Source organism: Sceloporus occidentalis, unplaced genomic scaffold (genome assembly GCF_023333645.1).
Source record: "Sceloporus occidentalis isolate IW3139 unplaced genomic scaffold, rSceOcc1.0.p SCAF_6, whole genome shotgun sequence".
Classification (NCBI taxonomy): domain Eukaryota; kingdom Metazoa; phylum Chordata; class Lepidosauria; order Squamata; family Phrynosomatidae; genus Sceloporus; species Sceloporus occidentalis.
The window spans coordinates 51,228,585-51,247,845 of NW_028316986.1; the positions used below are offsets into that span (position 1 = coordinate 51,228,585).

General features: G+C 40.8%; 1 protein-coding gene across 4 annotated transcripts in view; it reads right to left on the minus strand.

The window, feature by feature from the left end:
• The window catches only part of ZFAND3 (zinc finger AN1-type containing 3), a 173,046-nt gene extending 167,852 nt beyond the window's left edge, over positions 1-5,194 (minus strand). The window contains exon 1 of one of the 4 annotated variants that reach the window (XM_089529602.1): positions 4,800-5,194. In XM_089529602.1, the coding sequence (XP_089385728.1) occupies positions 4,800-4,870 (71 nt within the window). In that variant the 5' untranslated portion in view covers positions 4,871-5,194. The remainder of the gene's footprint in view (positions 1-4,799) is intronic. The other 3 variants (XM_089529601.1, XM_089529600.1, XM_089529599.1) reach the window with 3 other exon arrangements.
• Positions 5,195-19,261: the final 14,067 nt, after the last annotated feature.

Sequence of the window (19,261 nt, forward strand, 5' to 3'; positions counted from 1 at the left end):
AAAAGCTGCCAGCTCCTGAGTAGGTCTTCAAAGCCAAAGGAACTATGGGAAGGCTGCCATGGAAAACTTCAAGTAGCCACTGACAGCTTTATTCTCCATGAGTTTTAAAAGCAAAAAGACAGAAGAAATTTTCACCATGTTTGTTTGTCTTCAGATTAAAGGAATTCTTAACCTTACAGTTCCCAGATCCAAATGTTAGTCCCAGTTTAGCTACAGTATGTCCACTGAATGTTGATATGTTCAACAGTGAATCGACATATATCCCATTGATTCAATGGAACTACTATTTTGGGACTAGCAGCTGGATTTAGGCTGACATGTGCAATCCAGTAAAGTTGGTCTGATGGCTGAAGTATTTCCATCAGAAGAATGAGGAGCAGGAAAGAGATTTTTCCCCCTTTGAAGGCAGCCACAAAAGCTGGAGAGGGAAAAGAGACAGAAATCCCATTGCACAAACAGGCCTACTCTCATGATATTGGCTTTTACCCAGTCTTGTGGCACTGCAAAGATTAACAAGCTTGTTGTGACAAAAAGCTGTTGCAGACAAGAGAGTTAGAACTGTTTTGTTATCTGTGTCATAATTAATGTATCAAATTACTATACATAATAATCTTACTACAACTTAGTCAGCTCACAGTAAGTCAACTAATCCTCTCACCATGCATTCTCCTACCCTGGGTGCTTCCACTGGATAACTCTGGAAGAGTAATATTTAAACTTGCACTAACACCAAACTCTACAGCAGAAGCCAGAGCAAAGGGAGGGGGTACAGGATCCATAAAAGCAAAAAAGGGAAACCAGCATCTTCACCACTGATACACAACTCTAAGTGGAAGTGTAACTATGTCAAAGACATAACCTTTTAGACCTAAATGGCCAATAAGCTCTTCACAGAAGGATAATTACTTTGTCTATCACCCTCTGCTCCCCATTGGGAAAGTATCTTTGTATAATTGCCTCTATTATTATTGAAGTGACATGCTCAAAATTAAAGGGGGTGGAGTTTCTTGTCAATTTGGGATGATGAAAGGAGAAGATAGTGAGTATGAGGAAAGGGGAAGAAGAAAGACACTCCCTTTAGGAAAAATTCGAAGACACAGCCATGTTAATCTGGAAAATCAGTATAGTCTGAGGAAGTAGACTCAAGCATGACAGCTCACACCGCTGTTGTTGCTGTGTGCCTTCAAGTCATTTCTGACGTATGGCAACCTATCACAAAGTTTTCTTAGCAAAATTTGTTCAGAGGCTGATTTTGGCCAAGAGAAACCTACTGGGTGACCTTGGACAAGTCACACTCTCTCTGCCTCAGGGGAAGGCAATTGTACCTCCACTGAACAAATCTTGCCAAGAAAAAACAATGATAGCTCCACTGATAGGTTTACCTTGCCAAGAATGATAGGATCCCCAATGATAGGTTCACCAAGTCGGAAACGACTTTAAAGGCACACAAGAACAACTAAGGCCCCATACAGACAGGCCAAAATAAAGCTGCTTTGGGTCACTTTGGAAGTATGCTGTTTAAATGATGCATGTGTCCTGAGAGTCCAGAAGCTGCACCAAATCTCCAGTTCTAAGTACTGGAGCGTGGCTTTGGTGCAGCTTCTGACCTCTTAGGACACATGCATCATTTAGACAGCATACCTCCAAAGTGACCCGAAGCAGCTTTATTTTGGCCTGTTTGTACAGGCCCTAAGTTTGTCACTGCCTTCTCCTGTGGCTGAGAGTGTGTGACTTGCCCAAGGTCACCCAGTGGGTTTCATGGCCAAGCAGAGATTCGAACCTTGGTCTCCAGCGTCCAACACTGAAACCACTATTCCATCTTGGTTCACAAAGCTTACTTTACCAGTTTTTTCTTCCAGTTAGTCTCAAAGGTGCTACAAGATCCCTTGACAGACCCCATTTTGAGAAAATTTTCTGTGTCATTGCTATAAAAAGTCACACCTGGGAAGTAAAAGCAGGGCTGACATATTACAGTAGTTTAGAGCTATATGTCAGTAACATTCCACACAAAGAAAGGAAAGAAACAAGGAAGAAAGCAAGTAGATTTCAGTACCGAATGAGGGGGTGGGGAGGAACTCTAGTGGAGGGGAGAGAACCAGTAATCCCTGCTTTCTATGCCAGCAGCCACTCACTGGAGAGGCAGACTAGGCACTTCACCCTAGTTGCTGTTGTGTGCCTTCGAGTCATTTCCAACTTACGGTGATTCTAAGGCCATGGGTTTTCTTGGCAGTTTTTCACAGAGAGGTTTTTGCCATGGCCATCTTCTGAGGCTGAAACACTGCAGCATGGCCGAGTTAGGATTTTAACCCTGGTCTCCAGACTCACAGTCCAGCACTCACAACACCAGAGCGGTGTCCCCCCACTAAAGACACTTGCAGGATTCTTGTGACAGGAAAAGAAGGGTTGGTTGCCGTTTTCTTCCTCCTCTTCTCCCAGGGTCTGTCTGTACTTGTGGAGGGAAGACACCAGGCCTTGGAGAGAGGCGCAACTCCCCTCCTCACCCTTTCCACCCCTGGAGAGGAGCCACTTACCCAGGGTGTCCAGGCATCCTCCTTTTCCAGGACATGTCCTACATTTCAGCCTTCTGTCCAGGAGGAATTCCAAAATGTGCTTCATTTTGAGCATGATTAAGAGGCATTAACTTACATTTATATCAGTGTTTTTATCTTTTATTTGGAAATGTCTGACATTTTTTATTCCTTTAACGTCCTACATTTTGGGGTGCCTGGTCTTTCTTTGTGGTGAGGACAACATCTGGTCACCAGCTTGGGCATGAAATCCCACTGGGTGACCTGGGTGAGTCACACTCTCTCAGCCTCAGAGGATGGCAATGCCAAGCCCCCCTCTGAAGAAATCTTTCAAGAAAACCCCACTATAAAAAATGACTCGAAGGCCCCACAACCACCAGCATCACCACTACCATATGCAATATAACTGTAAATAAACCATATGGGATGAATAGATCTTGGCGATTTTAGCTTTTTAGCTTTTCTTTGGCCAGTTCCAACAATGTTGTTTTTTTCTTGGAATGTCTTCCATTTTGTGGTGCCTGGTCCTCCTTTGCAGTGAGGAGGGCCACTTCTGGCAACCTGTTAGGCCATGGAAACCCCACTGGGTGACCTTGGGCGAGTCACACTCTCTCAGCCTCAGAGAAAGAGGAAGCCAAACCCCCTCAAAACAAACATTGCCAAGAAAACCCCATGATAGGGCCCACGACAACCACCACCAGCACCACCATAGGGGCTATACCTGTAAATTAACCTATGGGACAAAGTGATATTACTGTATTTTAGCTTTTCTTTGGTCAGGCTCAACATTTTTCTGGAATGTCCTCTATTTTGTGGCACCTGGTCCTCCTCTGTGGTGAAAAGGACCACCTCTGGGCACCAGCTCAGCCATGGAAACCCCACTGGGTGACCCTGGGCAAGTCACACTCTCTCAGCCTCAGACAAAGACAAAGGCAAACCCCCTCTGAACAAACCTTGTCAAGAAAACCCCATTATAGGAAACAACTTGAAGGCCCACAACAGCCACCGCCACATGTAATATCACTGTAAATATCATACAGGATAAATTGATATTACTGTTTCCATCTTTTCTTTGGTCAGGTCTGATATTATTTTTTCCTGGAACACCCTCCATTTTGTGGTACCTGGCCCTCCTTTGCTGTGAGGAGGAGGATCACCTCTGGTCACCAGCTTGGCCACGAACCCCACCGGATGACCATGCGGGAGTCACATTCTCTCAGTTTGAAAGGAAGATGAAAGGCAAACCCCCTCTGAACAAACCTTGCCAAGATAATCCCACAACCACCACCACATGTAATATAACTGTAAATAAACCATATGGGATGAATTAATATTGCTGTCGTTAGCTTTTCTTTGGCCATTTCTCCTCCATTTTGCGGTGAGGGGGGCCACATCTGGCCAGAAGCTCAGCCATAGAAATTCTACCTTAGGATGACCTTGGCCCAGTCACACTCTCTCAGCCTCTGAGGGTGGCAAGATAGAAAACCTCTTGAAGGCCTACCACCGCATATAATCTTGTATAACAATAAATAAACTATATAGGATTAATTGATGTTGCTGTTTTTAGCTTTTCTTTGACCAGGTCCTACACTACACACACACACACACATATATATACCCGCATACACATATTTATATATGTATATACACACACACACAAACACACATATGTATGACTGAATGTATGTGTGTGAGTGTATATATATATATATGTGTGTGTGTGTATACATGTGTGTGTGAGTGCATATATATTTGTGCTTGTATAATATATATATATATATATATATGTATGCGTGTATATATATGTGTGTGTGTGTGTGTGTGTGTGTATGTAGAATCATAGAGTTGGAAGACACCACAAGGGCCATCCATTCCAACCCCCTGCCATGCAGGAACTCTCAATCAAAGCATACCTGACATATGTGTAGGTATGCATACACACACACACACACACATATATATATATACACACACACACACACACATATATATATATACACACACACACACACACACACACACACTCTCACACATATACATCCATATATATGGTTGTGTATGTGTATTTCCTGGAACGTCCTCCATTTTGCGGTGAGGAGGAGGAGGAGGAGGGCCCCTTCCAGGCCCAAGAAGGGGAAGGGGGGCACCCAGCCGAAGCCAGGCTCAGCCAGCCACCGCCCAGCCCCTGACCCAGCCACCCGGCCCTTCCCCTTCCCCCCGCGTCTCCCTTCCTTCCTTCCTTCCTCCCTCCTGGGCCCCGGTCTCACTCACCCCCAGAAGCCGCAGGGGCAGCGGGGCGGCAGGCTGGGGGCTTTGCTGCGCTCGCTGCCGGCGTCTCCCATGGCGGCGGGCGTGGGGCGGGGGCGTCGTGGTCTCCCGTCGTCGTCGTCCTCGGGGTCGGGGGGGAAGGAGAGGAGGAAGGGAGGAAGGGGCGGCTCCAGGCGGCGGCGTCGTCGGGGTCCAGGCCGGGGCTCGAAGCCGGGATTCCAGGCCGGTCAGCTGGAGCCGGGAGATACCACTACGGCGGGTGGCTGGGTGGGTTGGAAGCAGGCTGAAGAGGCGGCGGAACCGGAGGCGGCCGCACCCTGCGGTGCTCGAGGTGACACTGAGCGGCGGCCGGCTGCGTTGTGACGAGGCCTCCCCGCCGCCCCTGACCCAACAATGCCCCCGGCTCCTCCCCCTCCGAGCCAATCGGGTGGTCTCGCCCGGCCGTTGGCTTCTTAGGGAGCGGAGCGTACCAACGGCGTGCGAGAGGTGGGGCCCAACGTGGCGGCGAGGGGGAGCCCAAGAAAGAAGCGGGGGCTCTTTGGGACGAGTAGGGATGCCCTGGCTTTGAAGCCGGAAGAGGTCAAAAGCCTAGAGGGTTTAAAAAAAAGTGTTTGGGTGGAAGCAGCCTCCCCCCGTGCATTCTGAGGAAATGGTACAGTCTGAGGAAATTGGGTCCGGGGCGAGGCGAATCAGGCTCCGCGCATGCGTAAAAGGAGGAGGAAGAGAAACCCGGAAGTAAGGGTGGAGATTGGCCCCTCCCCCTCGGCTGTGGAATTCCCTCGCCAGGGGGGCGGGGCCGGGATGCCTGCTGCTGCTGCTGCTGCTGCCGCTGCTGGGGTTGCCCAGGATCATGGGATTCCCCTCCAGCAGCCTCTGCTCCCAGGGACCAGGATGGAAGGGCTGGGGTCCTCTGCATATTGATTATTATTGCTTATATTTATTATATTTGTTTATATCCCTCTTTTCCCCCCAAAAAAATTGGGAGCCAAATATTGAAAAACCACAGTACAATAAAAAAAATACAAGATACTCACCATTACATTAGTATTAAAATATTATTAGTATTAAAATATTAAAACAGATCACTTATTTAAAATATATTATTATTATTATTATTATATTTGTTTATATCCTTCTTTTTCCCCCAAAATAGGGAGTCAAATATTTAAAAACCACAGTAAAATTGGAAACACACAAAACTAACCATTAAAGTAGGATTGAAATATTAAAATATTAAAACAGATCACTTGTTTAAAATATATTATTATTATTATTATTATTATATTTGTTTATATCCTTTTTCCCAAATACTGAAAAACCACATTGCAATTAAAAACATACAACAGTAACTATTAAAACAGAAGTAAACTATTAAAATATTAAAACAGATGACTTGTTAAAATTATTATTATTATTATTATTATTATTATTACATTTGATAATATCCTCCTTTTCTCCCAAAATTGGGAGTCAAATAATGAAAAACCACAGTACATACTATTAAAGAACATACAGAACTAACCATTAAAATAGGATTGAACTATTAAAATATTAAAACAGATCCCTTGTTAATAATAACTATAATAATTATAATTAGTATTATTATATTTGTTTATATCCCTCTTTTCCCAAAAATTGGGAGTCAAATAGTAAAAAAGCACAGTGCAATTAAAAACATACAAAAGTGACCATTAAAATAGTATTAAACTGGTAGAATATTAAAAAAGGTGACTTGTTTAAAAATTTATTGTTGTTGTTGTTGTTAATATTATTATTATATTTATCCTCCCTAAATTGGGGCTCAAATATTTATAACCACAGTACAATTAAAAGTGACCATAAGCCCCACTTATATGACCATAAGGTTCTGATTTATGGCAACCCTAAGGCAAACTTTTTGGGTTTCAGAGGAGGTTTTCCAATACCTTCCCCTGAGGCTGAGAGCAAGTGACTTGCCTAGGATCACCTTATGGGTTTCCATGGTCAAGATGAGATACAAACCCTGGTCTCCAGCATCACGGTCCAATGCTCAAACCACTATGTCTCACTGGCTCTCCTATGCCCCAAACCCTTAGAAAATGTTTAATTTGTGTTAATATATACATTTTGTAGGGGGTGTAAACATAAATTAAACATTTTCTAGGGCTTTGGGGCATAGGAGAGCCAGTGAAGAATATGAAGAGGTCTAATTTCTAATTTTTAAATCACACATTGAACCACATACAATATTGCAGGTGAACAAACTCAACTTTTTTCAAAACAAGCTTATATACTCAGCATATAAAATGAAAATTTAAATCGAGCAATTAGATTCTGATCTATTAAGAAGAAAAAAAGGAACGATGAGTCGTGATCATCATTCAGGGACACAAGTCACTAAAATAAATAGCAGGGTTTAATTTGGAGGTACTAAGAAGCTCCAAAACTGGTACCAGCCTGTAAGAAAACCCCGCAACATGCCTTCTCAAAAGTAAATTCATTTTTCATGCTACTTTAAAAAAAAATACCAAAAGTTGCTAAATTTACATCAAAGGATCCTGTCCTGCTTAGAGGTTTTTGGTGGGATAAGCTTTAATGAAACAGAGTCTGCAGTACTTCATCAGATGCTTGTTCAGCTGGTATAGTTAAATATACACAGGAGTAATGTAAATAGAACAACACTGTAAAGAGTGGGATCAAATGGCTATGGAAGGTACTATCTGTGGTAACTGTTTACAACAGCAGTGACTGTGATCATTAAAACATATCATGGGGTAGAAAAAACATTGTCTTTTGTTGTTGACTTCCTTCAAGTTTACTCTAGGGAGAGTTCGGGCCTTTACAGTACAGTATTTGTCATTTTAGGAGTCCAGGTCTGCAGAACTCTTCTTCAGCACCACATTTCAAATGAGTTGATTTTCTTTCTGTCAGCTTTCTTCCCTGTCTAGCTTTCATAACCATACATAGAAATGGTAACTTTAGCATTCAGTAATATATCTTGACACTTAAGGATCTTGTCTAGTTCCTTCATAGCTGCCCTTCCAAGTCTCAGGCTTCTAATTTCTTGACTGAAGTCTCCATTCTGATTAATGACTGAGCCAAGGTATGGAAAACCTTTAACTATTTCAGCGTCTTCATAGTCTGCTTTAAAGTTATCTGCTGACATTATTTTTGTTTTCTTAATGTTCAGTTCTCAACCTGCACTTTCACTTTCTACCTTGACTCTCTTCAATAATTTTTCCAAGTCTGTATTTTCTGCTGGTAGTATGGCATCATCTGCATATCTTAAATTCCTCCAGTTTGCACCCCTCCTTCTTCCAAATCTAATCCTGCTTTACGTATGATATTGCATGCATACAAACTAAACAGAATAAAATGATGATAAAATATAGCCTGACCTGATTCCCTTGCCAATTGGAAACTATTAATTTCTTCATATTCTGTCCTAACAGTAGCCTCTTGTCCTGAATACAGGTTACACATCAGGACAATCAGTCAGGGCACTGTCTTTATTCATATTCAAAACAATAGACAAAGATGTCTTGATAAATTGTAATTCTTCAGTAATCTTCCATAAAGTTTCTTTATGTGAGCAGGGTCATTTTCAAGTCACCAGCATTCTTCTGATAACGAAATGTTTTACATACTGGTTGTTGTTTTCTAAATCTACATTCACAATCTAGGAATCTCTAAGTCCTACAACACAACTCTATGGCCAACATCTGGCAGAAGTTGGCCATAGAATTGCACTGGATAATCTACATTTGCCTAGATAAGTGTTTTCTCTAGGCATTTCTAGGTCCTCTGGAATGGTTTATGGCCACCTTCTGGCAGAGTGATGCTAAAGTACCTAGAGATTCCTAGAGAAAACCTATTAATCAAAGCAGTGAATAGTCAAATTTGCAAAATTCAAAGTTGCAAATGTGGAGAGCTAGCTGTACTTTTTATGCTCACCCAGTCCCTCTTTTCCTCCATGTCCTTTGTTTAGCTGCAAGTTTTTTAGCAGCATCAGCATGGTGAGGTTTGTAAAGGAGAGCCAAAGAAACATATTTTCAATGACAAGTTATACTGTAGTAGTATGTCTGCAATAAACAATGCAATAAAGCGTCAGCTGTTGAAGAATAAAATTCTACCATGACTAATCCAGCTGTTGCTATGTGTACCTACAACAGATATGGTAAGTAACAGCTGCCTCCAGAAGCCCTTACTGAACATGCATGAATAGGAAAACAAAGAGAAAAGGGGAGAGCAAATAAACTTGCCTCACCAGTTACCCCAAGCATCTTTAAAAAGCATAGCTCTCTATGTTTGACCACCAAAATTGGAATTTTTTGGGGGGAGAGTGGAGATTGAAAGAAAAGAGTCATTACTGGATGCATTTTGGAAGAAGATTCCAAGAGCTTTTATAATAAGACTATCAAGCCCAGGATGTAAGATTATCTAGAAGATGGCTTCTTTATCCAACGTAGAAAGAGAAGAGTGGTGCTGGTAGGGAAAAAATAGAATTACTCTTGTTTGGGCCAACTCTGCTTTTTTCCTTTTTCTTTTTTAACTATCTGTTCCTGTGCCTTTATCTGCAGCTGTAAATAAGTGAACCTTTTTCTTTATCTTCTTTGAGGAATGTTATCTGTATGTTAACCTGCTATGAAAGCAATAGACAAGAATAGTGATGACTATAAAATGTGAACCATCTGAATCCTGCCAATAACACTGGAGATTGTCAAATAGCAAAAAACCTGTAAAAGGGATCACTAATCCAGAAGGCTCCAGTATTTTTTATCAGTCTGTTTAAAGTTCTGACATATCAGTCTAGTACCTATGTAGTCCTGTGAGTGAAATGAAATCTACATCACTGGAACAACTACTGATGGAATTTTCTCTGTCTTACGTCTCTCCAGCAGGAAAAAAAATCCTGCTGTTGGTTTATCTAGTTTCCTGGAGCAGATTTTGAATGTCTAAAAAGGGGAGTTTCCAGGGGAGGAGAAATCACCCCCTGCCTATTCGAGTGATGGAAACAGTTCCACTGGCAGCAGACCTTAGCTGGATATGACCCTACATCACAACTCTATATGTCGCTTCATCTATTGCTGTATCCACACTGCAGAAATAATCTGTTTTGATACCACTTTAATTGCCATGGCTCTATTCTGTGGAATTCTAGAAACCGTAGTTTTGTGAGATGTTTAGCCTTCTCTGGTGCCACAACACACTATATTACTCAGGATTTCATAGCATGGAACCATGGCAGTTAAAGTAGTGTCAAACCAGATTATTTTTGCAAAGTGGATGCAGCCTTAGTAATTTCCCTTTTTCTTTTGTCCCAGTGCATTCTGTCTTGCTATTTTCAGTTTTTGCATTACCTTTTTACAATAAATCTAGTCCTAGTATCTCACTAGTGGAAAAACTATTAAAGGGAAGGGATGATCTTAATACCTTTAGTCATTCATCTCTAGGTAAGACCATGTAAAGCAGTGGCAGCTACTCAGCCTATGACTCTACTACCAATAGCTCCAACCTTACCTCAGCTATTTGATAATTACATAGATGTTGTAAAAGAGAGAGCATACTTAATGACACAGCCCTTTACAAAATGGAAGTCTTTTCTTTATTTTTTTTTTAAAAACAATGTGTTTAATCTGATATCCTTTTACACACTTACAGACACATATAGGACTGCATTGTAAGTATTGGAGATGAGAACATACCAATTTTTTTTTCAAAATAATAAAATCAGTTTATCAGTGTTAACAACAATATTGCTGACAGACCCCAAAGGGAAAAAAAGACTAATAAAAAGACTAAAAGGGGATGGTCTAAAATATCCCATATATAATAATGATATGCAAAGGGATCTTGTAGCACCTTTGAAACTACAAGAATTCAGTAGCCTAAGCTTTCATAGACTTAAGTCTATGAAAACATACTGACTTAAGTCTATGAAACCTTATGCTGCTGACTTCTTTGTCTCAGTTAATCTCAAAGGTGCTATAAGATCCCTCTGCATACTGGTCCAAGCTAACACAGCTATGTCTCTGAATAATAATGGAATGACACTGGAGGCTGTTCTACAAATTCATCACAAAATCTGTACTTGGTTCATTCATTGAGTCTCTGTTCTCAGATTCATTTTTTCTTTATTGTTGAGTTTCTGCATGTCACCCACCAAGTACATCCTTCTACAAACTCCTCTGAGTTGATGGGGGTCTGCTTTCACTATAAGTTGTATTAATATAATTGGGAATCAAATATGAGCACATACTGTTGACTGAAAATGTTTTTGTAATGGGTGTGTTTGTGTAATGGGAGTGGTTCAAAGGGGCCCATATCAATATCTTCAGCCTCCATAAAGACCTTGGTGTGAATCAGCCTTCTAGGTTGCCAGTTATGATGTTGCAAGAAATATCTGGTGGGTTACTGAGGCAGCCATCCATTCAGCTTGGAAAAAGTTTCAGAGGATGAGGTAAATCTAAATAAGGGCAGAGGATCCAGCCAGAATGAAAGGAGAGGAGAGTCCATCGTAGGTGGAGAAGACAGTGGAGGGATGTAGAGGTAAAGCAGAGACATAGTTGTCTCTGAGGAACAAGCCTGTACAGAGCAACACCTGGATCTCTCCCAATGGTGGATTGTTGCAGGAATTCCATCCAACAACTTTACAGTTCTTAACTCACATGCAGCCCTAGTCACAGCAAAGAAGTCTTTAGCAGGGAGAGCCTGCTACACTACATGAGCGAGGGAGGTGTGATCATACTGAGGCTAGAATTCCAGTCCTCCTAATGCCACTGGGGGAGATGATCACATTCATCTCTGACGTTGCAGCACTGCCAACATTCACCAACAGTGGAAATTTTACGCTGCCAAGAATTGCTATTGCTGAAGATACAATCTTGTCAATACCCACCACCATTTATGTTGTGGCTTGTTGTTGTTGTTTGCCTTCAAGTGATTTCTAACATGGCAACATTAAGGTGAACCTATCAAGGGGTTTTATGGGGCTGAGAGTGTGTGACATTCCAAGGTCACCCAGTGGGTTTCCATGGCCAAGCAGGGAACTGAACCCTGATCTCCAGAGTCATAGTCCAACACTCAAACCACGTGCTGGCTCTTATAATAAAATCCCCATTGCAGAATGAATCATCGTGGATCCCGTATTGGGAGAAATATAGGCTATAAAATAAGTAAAACATATATGAGCTGTCACTGATACCATAAAACCTGGTGGGTCAAACCTACCTGTACAGGTGTTGGCCCTCATTACAGAGAGCAAAATGGGGGCTAGCTTTATGTTGTCATATTTTAATTATGACATTAGCATTTAGCTGGATAGCTATTTTATTTATAATTGAAATTACAAACAAAAATATACCAATTTGCAAACTACTATGAATGTAGATAGAAACTATACTTTAAGCCCATTTCCAATCAGACTAGTGCCATTGATCAATCCACTTTACTAAACCAACACTAATGCAAGCCCCATTGATTCAACTGGTCTATTCTGGATTGGAATAATACTTGGATTTTATCTAGTGTTTCTTGTTCTGTAGGATGATCTTATTCACAATAGATATCCCAACAAATGGTAAACAGACTAGTTTCTGTTCAAAATATTAAAGGGACACAGGTTTAACATCAGAAATGGGAATTTAAAAAAAAAGCAGTGGGAAACTTTCCATTTTCCAGGGCACTGTGGCTCTGATCTTAAAGCAGCCATTATTAAACAAAGGAGCTTCAAAGACAAGTTATAAGACATAACAGCTAAACCACAATAACTTAAAGAACCATTAAACTATATCTACCCCTGGCCTGAAAAAGGGTAAGGGTTTTTTTGGGCGGGGAGGAGTTTGCATATGTTCATCAGCTCACCAATCCAGGGTTACTTACAGTCATGTCTACTACTTTCTGAACTTTCTGCATTTTAGTTCTCTTTGTCTTCATTGATTACAATTCCCACACCTCCACTTTATATGTGTCTGAGTGTGCATTCACGCATACACACCTATAATTAGGCATGCTTCATACATACAGTAAAATGGACTGTAGTCCATGAACGTTTATGCCATAAAATGTTGATCTTTAAAGCACCACAGACTTCTGGCTGTTTTTGTTGTACTGATTGTACATTTGTGAGCTGCCTCACATTTGCTCACTCCATAATGTTGAGTGCCTCGTAAATGTATAATATAACAGGTACTATAGTGTGGCGTGTGTGCACACACCCACACGCACACCAATGATTTATCTTCCTGGGTATGCAGCAGCTATACCACTTCTAAATATCTGTTCATAAACAGCTCACATCAGCCAGATTAAAGTAAAGTAGCTCAAGAAGTGTGCTTTGTGACATCATAAGGAACACAACTAGCCAATAACTGCATGTTACAGTTAATATTCATGTGGCTTTTCTAGAGGTTGTAATCAGATAGAGACATAAGAGTGCTTTTAGTAGATCAGTAGTTCTGGCAAGTGGGTTATGCCAGCACTGCCTTCTCCAACCTGGTCCCCTCCAAATATTAGATTACATGAAATGGCTGGGAGTAGGCAGTCCAGTCACCCATTGCTGTTTGTGGTCTTCAAGGAGGAAAGAAAGCCTTTCAGGCCTAATGATTCATGTTCTCCCTCTTCCCCAGTCTTGGTGTGTGAGACCATCCCTGCTAATCTTTATGTATTCTAGAAATCTAACTGCCCTTTAGGGTTGGTTGCCTTCAGCATCAGACTGAATCCAATACACTTCAAGTAATCAAGTACAGGCTGAAGCTGAAAAGGCTGAGTTAGTATAACAAAAAAAGGGAAAGAAAGAGAGCTATATTTTGATTTTAAATAGGCCTTTTTAACACTCCATTTATTATGTTCCATCAACTAGAGAGTCAATGTCTCCTATCAGATATGTTACTTGAAATAAATTTGAATGGGATTACGTGGATAAATGGTATCATTTTATCCCTCAGTATGTAAGTATCAGCTGGATATAGCCAATGTTCTTCAAATGGAACTATTCCTATAAAGACTCCAATTTTATCAGCGCTATTGCAGATCCTGCTGTGAATTGGCATTTTGTGTTTATGTTTACAGTTTGAAAACCAAAAAAGATTCAAGGATAGCAAATTGCATCAGAAGAACACAGATTTTCAATATTTGCCACAGGATGCCTAGTTATGAATGTTCCCAGCTATAAATAAGAGCATACTTGCATATGGATTATGCTCTGGGGAAAACAACAGAAAGTCTTATGAGACCTTAAAGTCTAATACATTTTGTTATGATATAAGCTTTCAAGGAATGCACCCAGTTCATAAGATGTGTGGAGTTAATTGATTTTTGACTGTTTTACTTGGAACTAGCTTTGGAAGTTCTTGTGTTCAAAAATAGCTACTTTGAGGTTAGTAAGAAAGTGTCCTGGAAGATGCAGTATTACCTCACTGCTTTTTGAATGTTGTCATTTGTGATGTCAGATGTGTTCCATTTATTTTTGTTTTGTGTAAGGAGTAACCTGTTTCCTTGCATACAATGCCTCAGTGGGAAATGACATCCTATATCATTTTGGAAAATGAGAACATGGATTTAATACATCCTGCAACAGGTTTCCCAGGTAAACAGGTATGGTTGGCATCTGGATCTGCTACAAGGTCTGGTTCCTGTGTCTCCATGTCTGTCGAAAAGTCTGTTTTTGTTGATGAGAGCTGAAAAGAGCTGGCCTAAATATCCTAAAGGCGCCAGATCCTAGAAGTTAAGCAGAGTCAGGCCTGGTTGGTACTCGGATGGGAGACTACCAATGAATACCAGGTGCTATAGGCTATATTTCAGAAAGAGGGACTGGTAAAGCCACCTCTGAGTATTTCTTGCACAAGAAAACCCTATAAAATTCATGACGTCACAATAATTCAACAGGTGACATTAAGGCACACATGTCAGCAAACATACACACAATATTTTAAAGATACTATACTGTACTATAAACAAATAGAGGCTGACTTGTGGAGCTTGTGAGAGGGAAGTGTCATTGGATGGGCTATAGATTGCTGACGATAGGTTTGAGAGGTTGTAGCTAAGAACGATGCATGTCAGCAAGTGACATTCTGCTGTTCTCCCTCCTGGAACTGTCTTATTCTGGAGAGATTGGTGCATTTACCTGAAGCTTAAGGTGTACTCATTGACAAATACTCCATTTCAAGTTCTATGGCTGCAGGTACCAGTAAGTGAGTTCTTAATGTAGAACTTATTTTCCCTTTAATGTTCTTTGAACTGCCTGAACAGCTTGCTGGAGAAGTGTTGCCTTTCTCCCAAACAGTTACTAGTTTGACAAGGAAATTGCTTATTGCCAAGTAGGCAGAGATTCTGCTTCTTTCTTCCCATTCATTCCATCAGTTGGGAGCCAGTTTCTGAGCTGTCCTTCCACCTTACAAGTTCCTCAGTAATAACAGGGTTGTCATTTCATGGGACTTGCTTTTCCTGTGTTTGTAACAGCTGCCTAAGAGGCAACGTTCCAACAGATGTTGCTGTTCACATTACAAGAGGATACTGAATCAAGAGAGTTGGTGCCAAGCACTCAGTTTTATAACACTGCTCACCACCATAACACTCTGATCACATTCAGGCTGCATCTGCACTGCAAAAATAATGCAGTTTGGCACCATTTTAACTGCCATGGCTCAGTGCTGTGGAATCATGAGTTTTATAGTTCGTTGCAGCACCAGACCTCTCTGACAGACAAGGCTAACTAATTGCAATATGAGGAATTCCATTGCATTGAGCCATGGCAGTTACAGTGGTATCAAACTGCATTATTTCTGCAGTGCAGATGTAGCCTTTAGAGCCTTATCACATGACAAAAGAAAGCTAAGAGGCAACAAAAGAGAAGCAACTTTCTTCTTGCCTTTCCAGATGCTATCAAAGTGCTTCCATTTTCTTCCTGAGGGAAACCATCTTAAAAGTGTGTCTTTTGTAATACTGGAAAAATCAGTTTGACAAAAGGTACACTTTTATGACTGTCTCCCTCTGAAAGGAGATAGGGAGAGGCAAGGCATACAGAGAGGCAAAGACAAAGCCCCTTCTCTTTTGCTGCCTCTTGGATTTCTTTTGTCATGCAATAAGGCTTTTAGTATCACCTGCTTTTGGATGCTTAGCAGCATCAAAGAAACCCCCAGGGATCCCCAGACAGGGCTAGGAAAGAATCTTGGCTGCAGAGATGCCACTAGTTGGACCTGATAATACTAGCTAGATGGACCATTGGTCTGAAGTAATGTAAGGAAACCACCAGTGGTCTGAAGTAGTATAAGACATGTATCAACTATATGTCATACACACACACACACACCAACACCTATGGATTGGCCCTGTTGGACTATTTGATATCTATATCAAGCAAAGTGCAGTGAAGCCAGTGCAGCATGAGTATGTGGTAGAAACAGGAGAAAGTACTCAGGATGCTCTTGTAAAGTTAAAAAAAAAAAAAGGGGGGGGGACCCTTACATTTATTGTTTCAGGAAACCCATCTTTGGATGGGAAAGGTGATAGACAAAAGAAGATTGCCTAAAGTTTAATAGAAGAGCCCCTAAGGCTGGTCTCAGATGTTGAAATTAGTAAGTGACCATCTTGAGGTGGGATCCTCATGACCACTCCCTTCCCAAACAAAGGACTTTTGGGAGAAGGGCAAAGTGACCTCTGCAGGTAGGCAGGAAGCAATAAGGCTTGCATACACAGATCAAAGCAAGAAACAGAGATGAAACAAAAGGGCAGATATGCCTCCCAGAGTCCCCTCTCTCACTAATTACTTTATAGACGTGTTAATGCTTCTTTATTTTCAACAGTCTTCACTGACTGGCAGTGTCTGCCCAGTGCTTCAAATAGGAGACTTGTGCAGTCCTTCCTAGCAATAGCAAGTAACAGCAAGTACATTTCTATACCGCTTACAAGTGTACTATGCAGTTTACAAAGTGTAAGCTAACTGCCTCCAACAAGTAGATACTCATTTTAGCAACCTACGGAAGGATGTCAGGCTGTCAACCCAGAGCCCCTGGCTGGTATTGAACTCACAACCTTGTGGTTTGTGAGTGGCTGCAGTACAGGCATTGAACTACTGCCCCACCTTGGGCAACATCCAGACTGCAGAAATAATCCATGTCGCTGGCATCACTGGGGTGCAGGGTGTTTGGATTGCAGCAGATGGCACCCCAGAAGTGGGATGATACCCGATCAGGCCCTCCTCCCACTCTCTTCTCTCCTTGAGGAGGAAGGTTTCTTCATTGCTGTGCTAAGAGCAGCTGCTATAGTTGAATCCCTATTGGTGAACCAGTTAACAAAGCTTCCTTGAATATGAAGGGGGAACTGTGTGGATTGAAAATCATATGTATATTGTAGAGAATGAATGTGCTTAAAGATTAGGTTATCAGACCCCTTGAGAATAGTTTCTTACTTTTAACTGCAAAATCCAGAGCCTACGGGTAACACTGCCAACATTTTTCAGGCTGATCTGTGTCAGTGAGGCAACACTTTTGTTCATACATACAGTCAGCAAATCCCATTTAAAAGTATTTAATACTTCAAAGCGAAAGCATCTGCATTGTGGGGAAAATTCATGTACTGAACATATATTATTTCAAGAAAAGGAGGCCTTGAGATTCCTTAATTTTTGTTTGAGTGTATGCACATGTGCATGTATGTGTGTATGTGCATGCGCATGTGTATGTGTAAGTGTATCTTACTGGGAAATGGGGGCATTAGGAATTAACTGCACTCAAATCCAGGATGTAACTCCTTTACCGTTTGTGAACTACTTCATAGTAAATAGTAGAACCTGTTTTGGAGTATTTTAAAAAACATTCATTTTAAATATATCTTTGCAATGCTGCAAGAGAAATCTTCCTTTCCTACACATATATCAATGCAGATGCACATCTGTATCACAGATGTATGCTTGTGCTTTTATGAATCCCTATCACAGCCACTTTTTATTCCCTTCTGCTAGAGTTGGATCAAGACCATGCAGCTTCAGTCTCTTTCTTTTATACTATGAATCTTACTTAACATAAAAATATTTTCTCTTCCTTTTAATTATCTTTCTCCCAAGTTAGTAAAATCTATATCCAAATTGTATATAATCTAACTTTTTAGTAAATCACAGTATTACAGATTACATATATTACAGATTACAATCCTTCCAATTGATGTCCTCTATTTTCCTAACCAGAACTGATTACAGTAGAGGTTTAACCTCGGCACATCAGATAGTTAAGAAACAAACAAACAAAAAGCCATCACAAAACAACTCTCCCCCCTGAAAAAATAAACCCTTTTGCAACCCACCTTATAGGTTGCAATGCGGTTGATGGCCCATATAAAAGAGTTATAAATAAATAAACTGCCCCCTGTGACTGTGACTAGGTTGGGAACTGAACATAAAACCTGAAGCAGAAATCACACATTGTAACCACTAACATCTTTTTATTTGCAGGTATTGCAAACCTGTGTGTTAAGATGACATATTTTATGTAGGACTTGTCACCAATGTCAGTCTGCATGAGTCATGTGTAATAACACTTGTCTGGTCTCCTCTAATTGCTTTGTTGCTAGCTGCATCTCTGAGAAGCAGAAACATCTGTATAGGTTCTGAATTATAAATTCTTATTTTTTTAAAAAAAAATCAAATTGCTGCTGTGCCTTCTCTCTTTTGCTTTAACACCAACAATTAAAATATGCCCTGTTTATTAATCTTTTCCTTGTGCTATTTGCATTTAGAGTTGTAAAAGAGGTGACATTTTAAGAGAAACATGTTCTGAATAAATGCTGTAGAATATCAATTGACTGAGGAAAAAGTGGGGGAGAGACTTTTTAAAAGTGATTATTTCAATCAGATGAAGAGCCTCTCTAACAGGTTGGAACCATATGAGTGGTTTCCTCATGTTATGGTAATTTAGCCCTCAAAATGGTAAAGAAGATGTGTACCACTTGCCATCTACTTCACCTGCCCCTCTTTAGGGTTGTCTCTGCATAACTCAATTGGCAATCATATTTGAACCAAAATAAACAAGAGAGAAACAAGCTGATTATACGTATATAGGCTCAACTTTTATCAGATAGATTTGATACAGAGGAGAATGCTAGGTCATATCCAGATAACATTGTGAACTTGACCAGGAAAAATTAATAATAATCTGATTGGGTTGTGTTTTTTTAAAAAACTATGAGACAATTTGAGTGCTGTTTTTCCCTTTCAGTGTCATAAAGCTGGGCCAAAAACTGTGCACAATAGGTAGAACATGTTTTTGAACATGTTTTAAATTGTTATTTTGAAGTTATAACCTAAAACGTATTATTTCTGGACAGATTTCATAGAACAGAAAAGGGGAAGCCTGCTCTTTTGCAAATTCCCATGTGTTCTTGCTTGCCTTCTAGTGCTAAGTGACGATGGGAATAGTAGTTGATCAACATGTAGGAGGCCACATGTTTGCCACCCTTCATTCCACGCTTATGGAAACTGCTTTTGTTTTTCA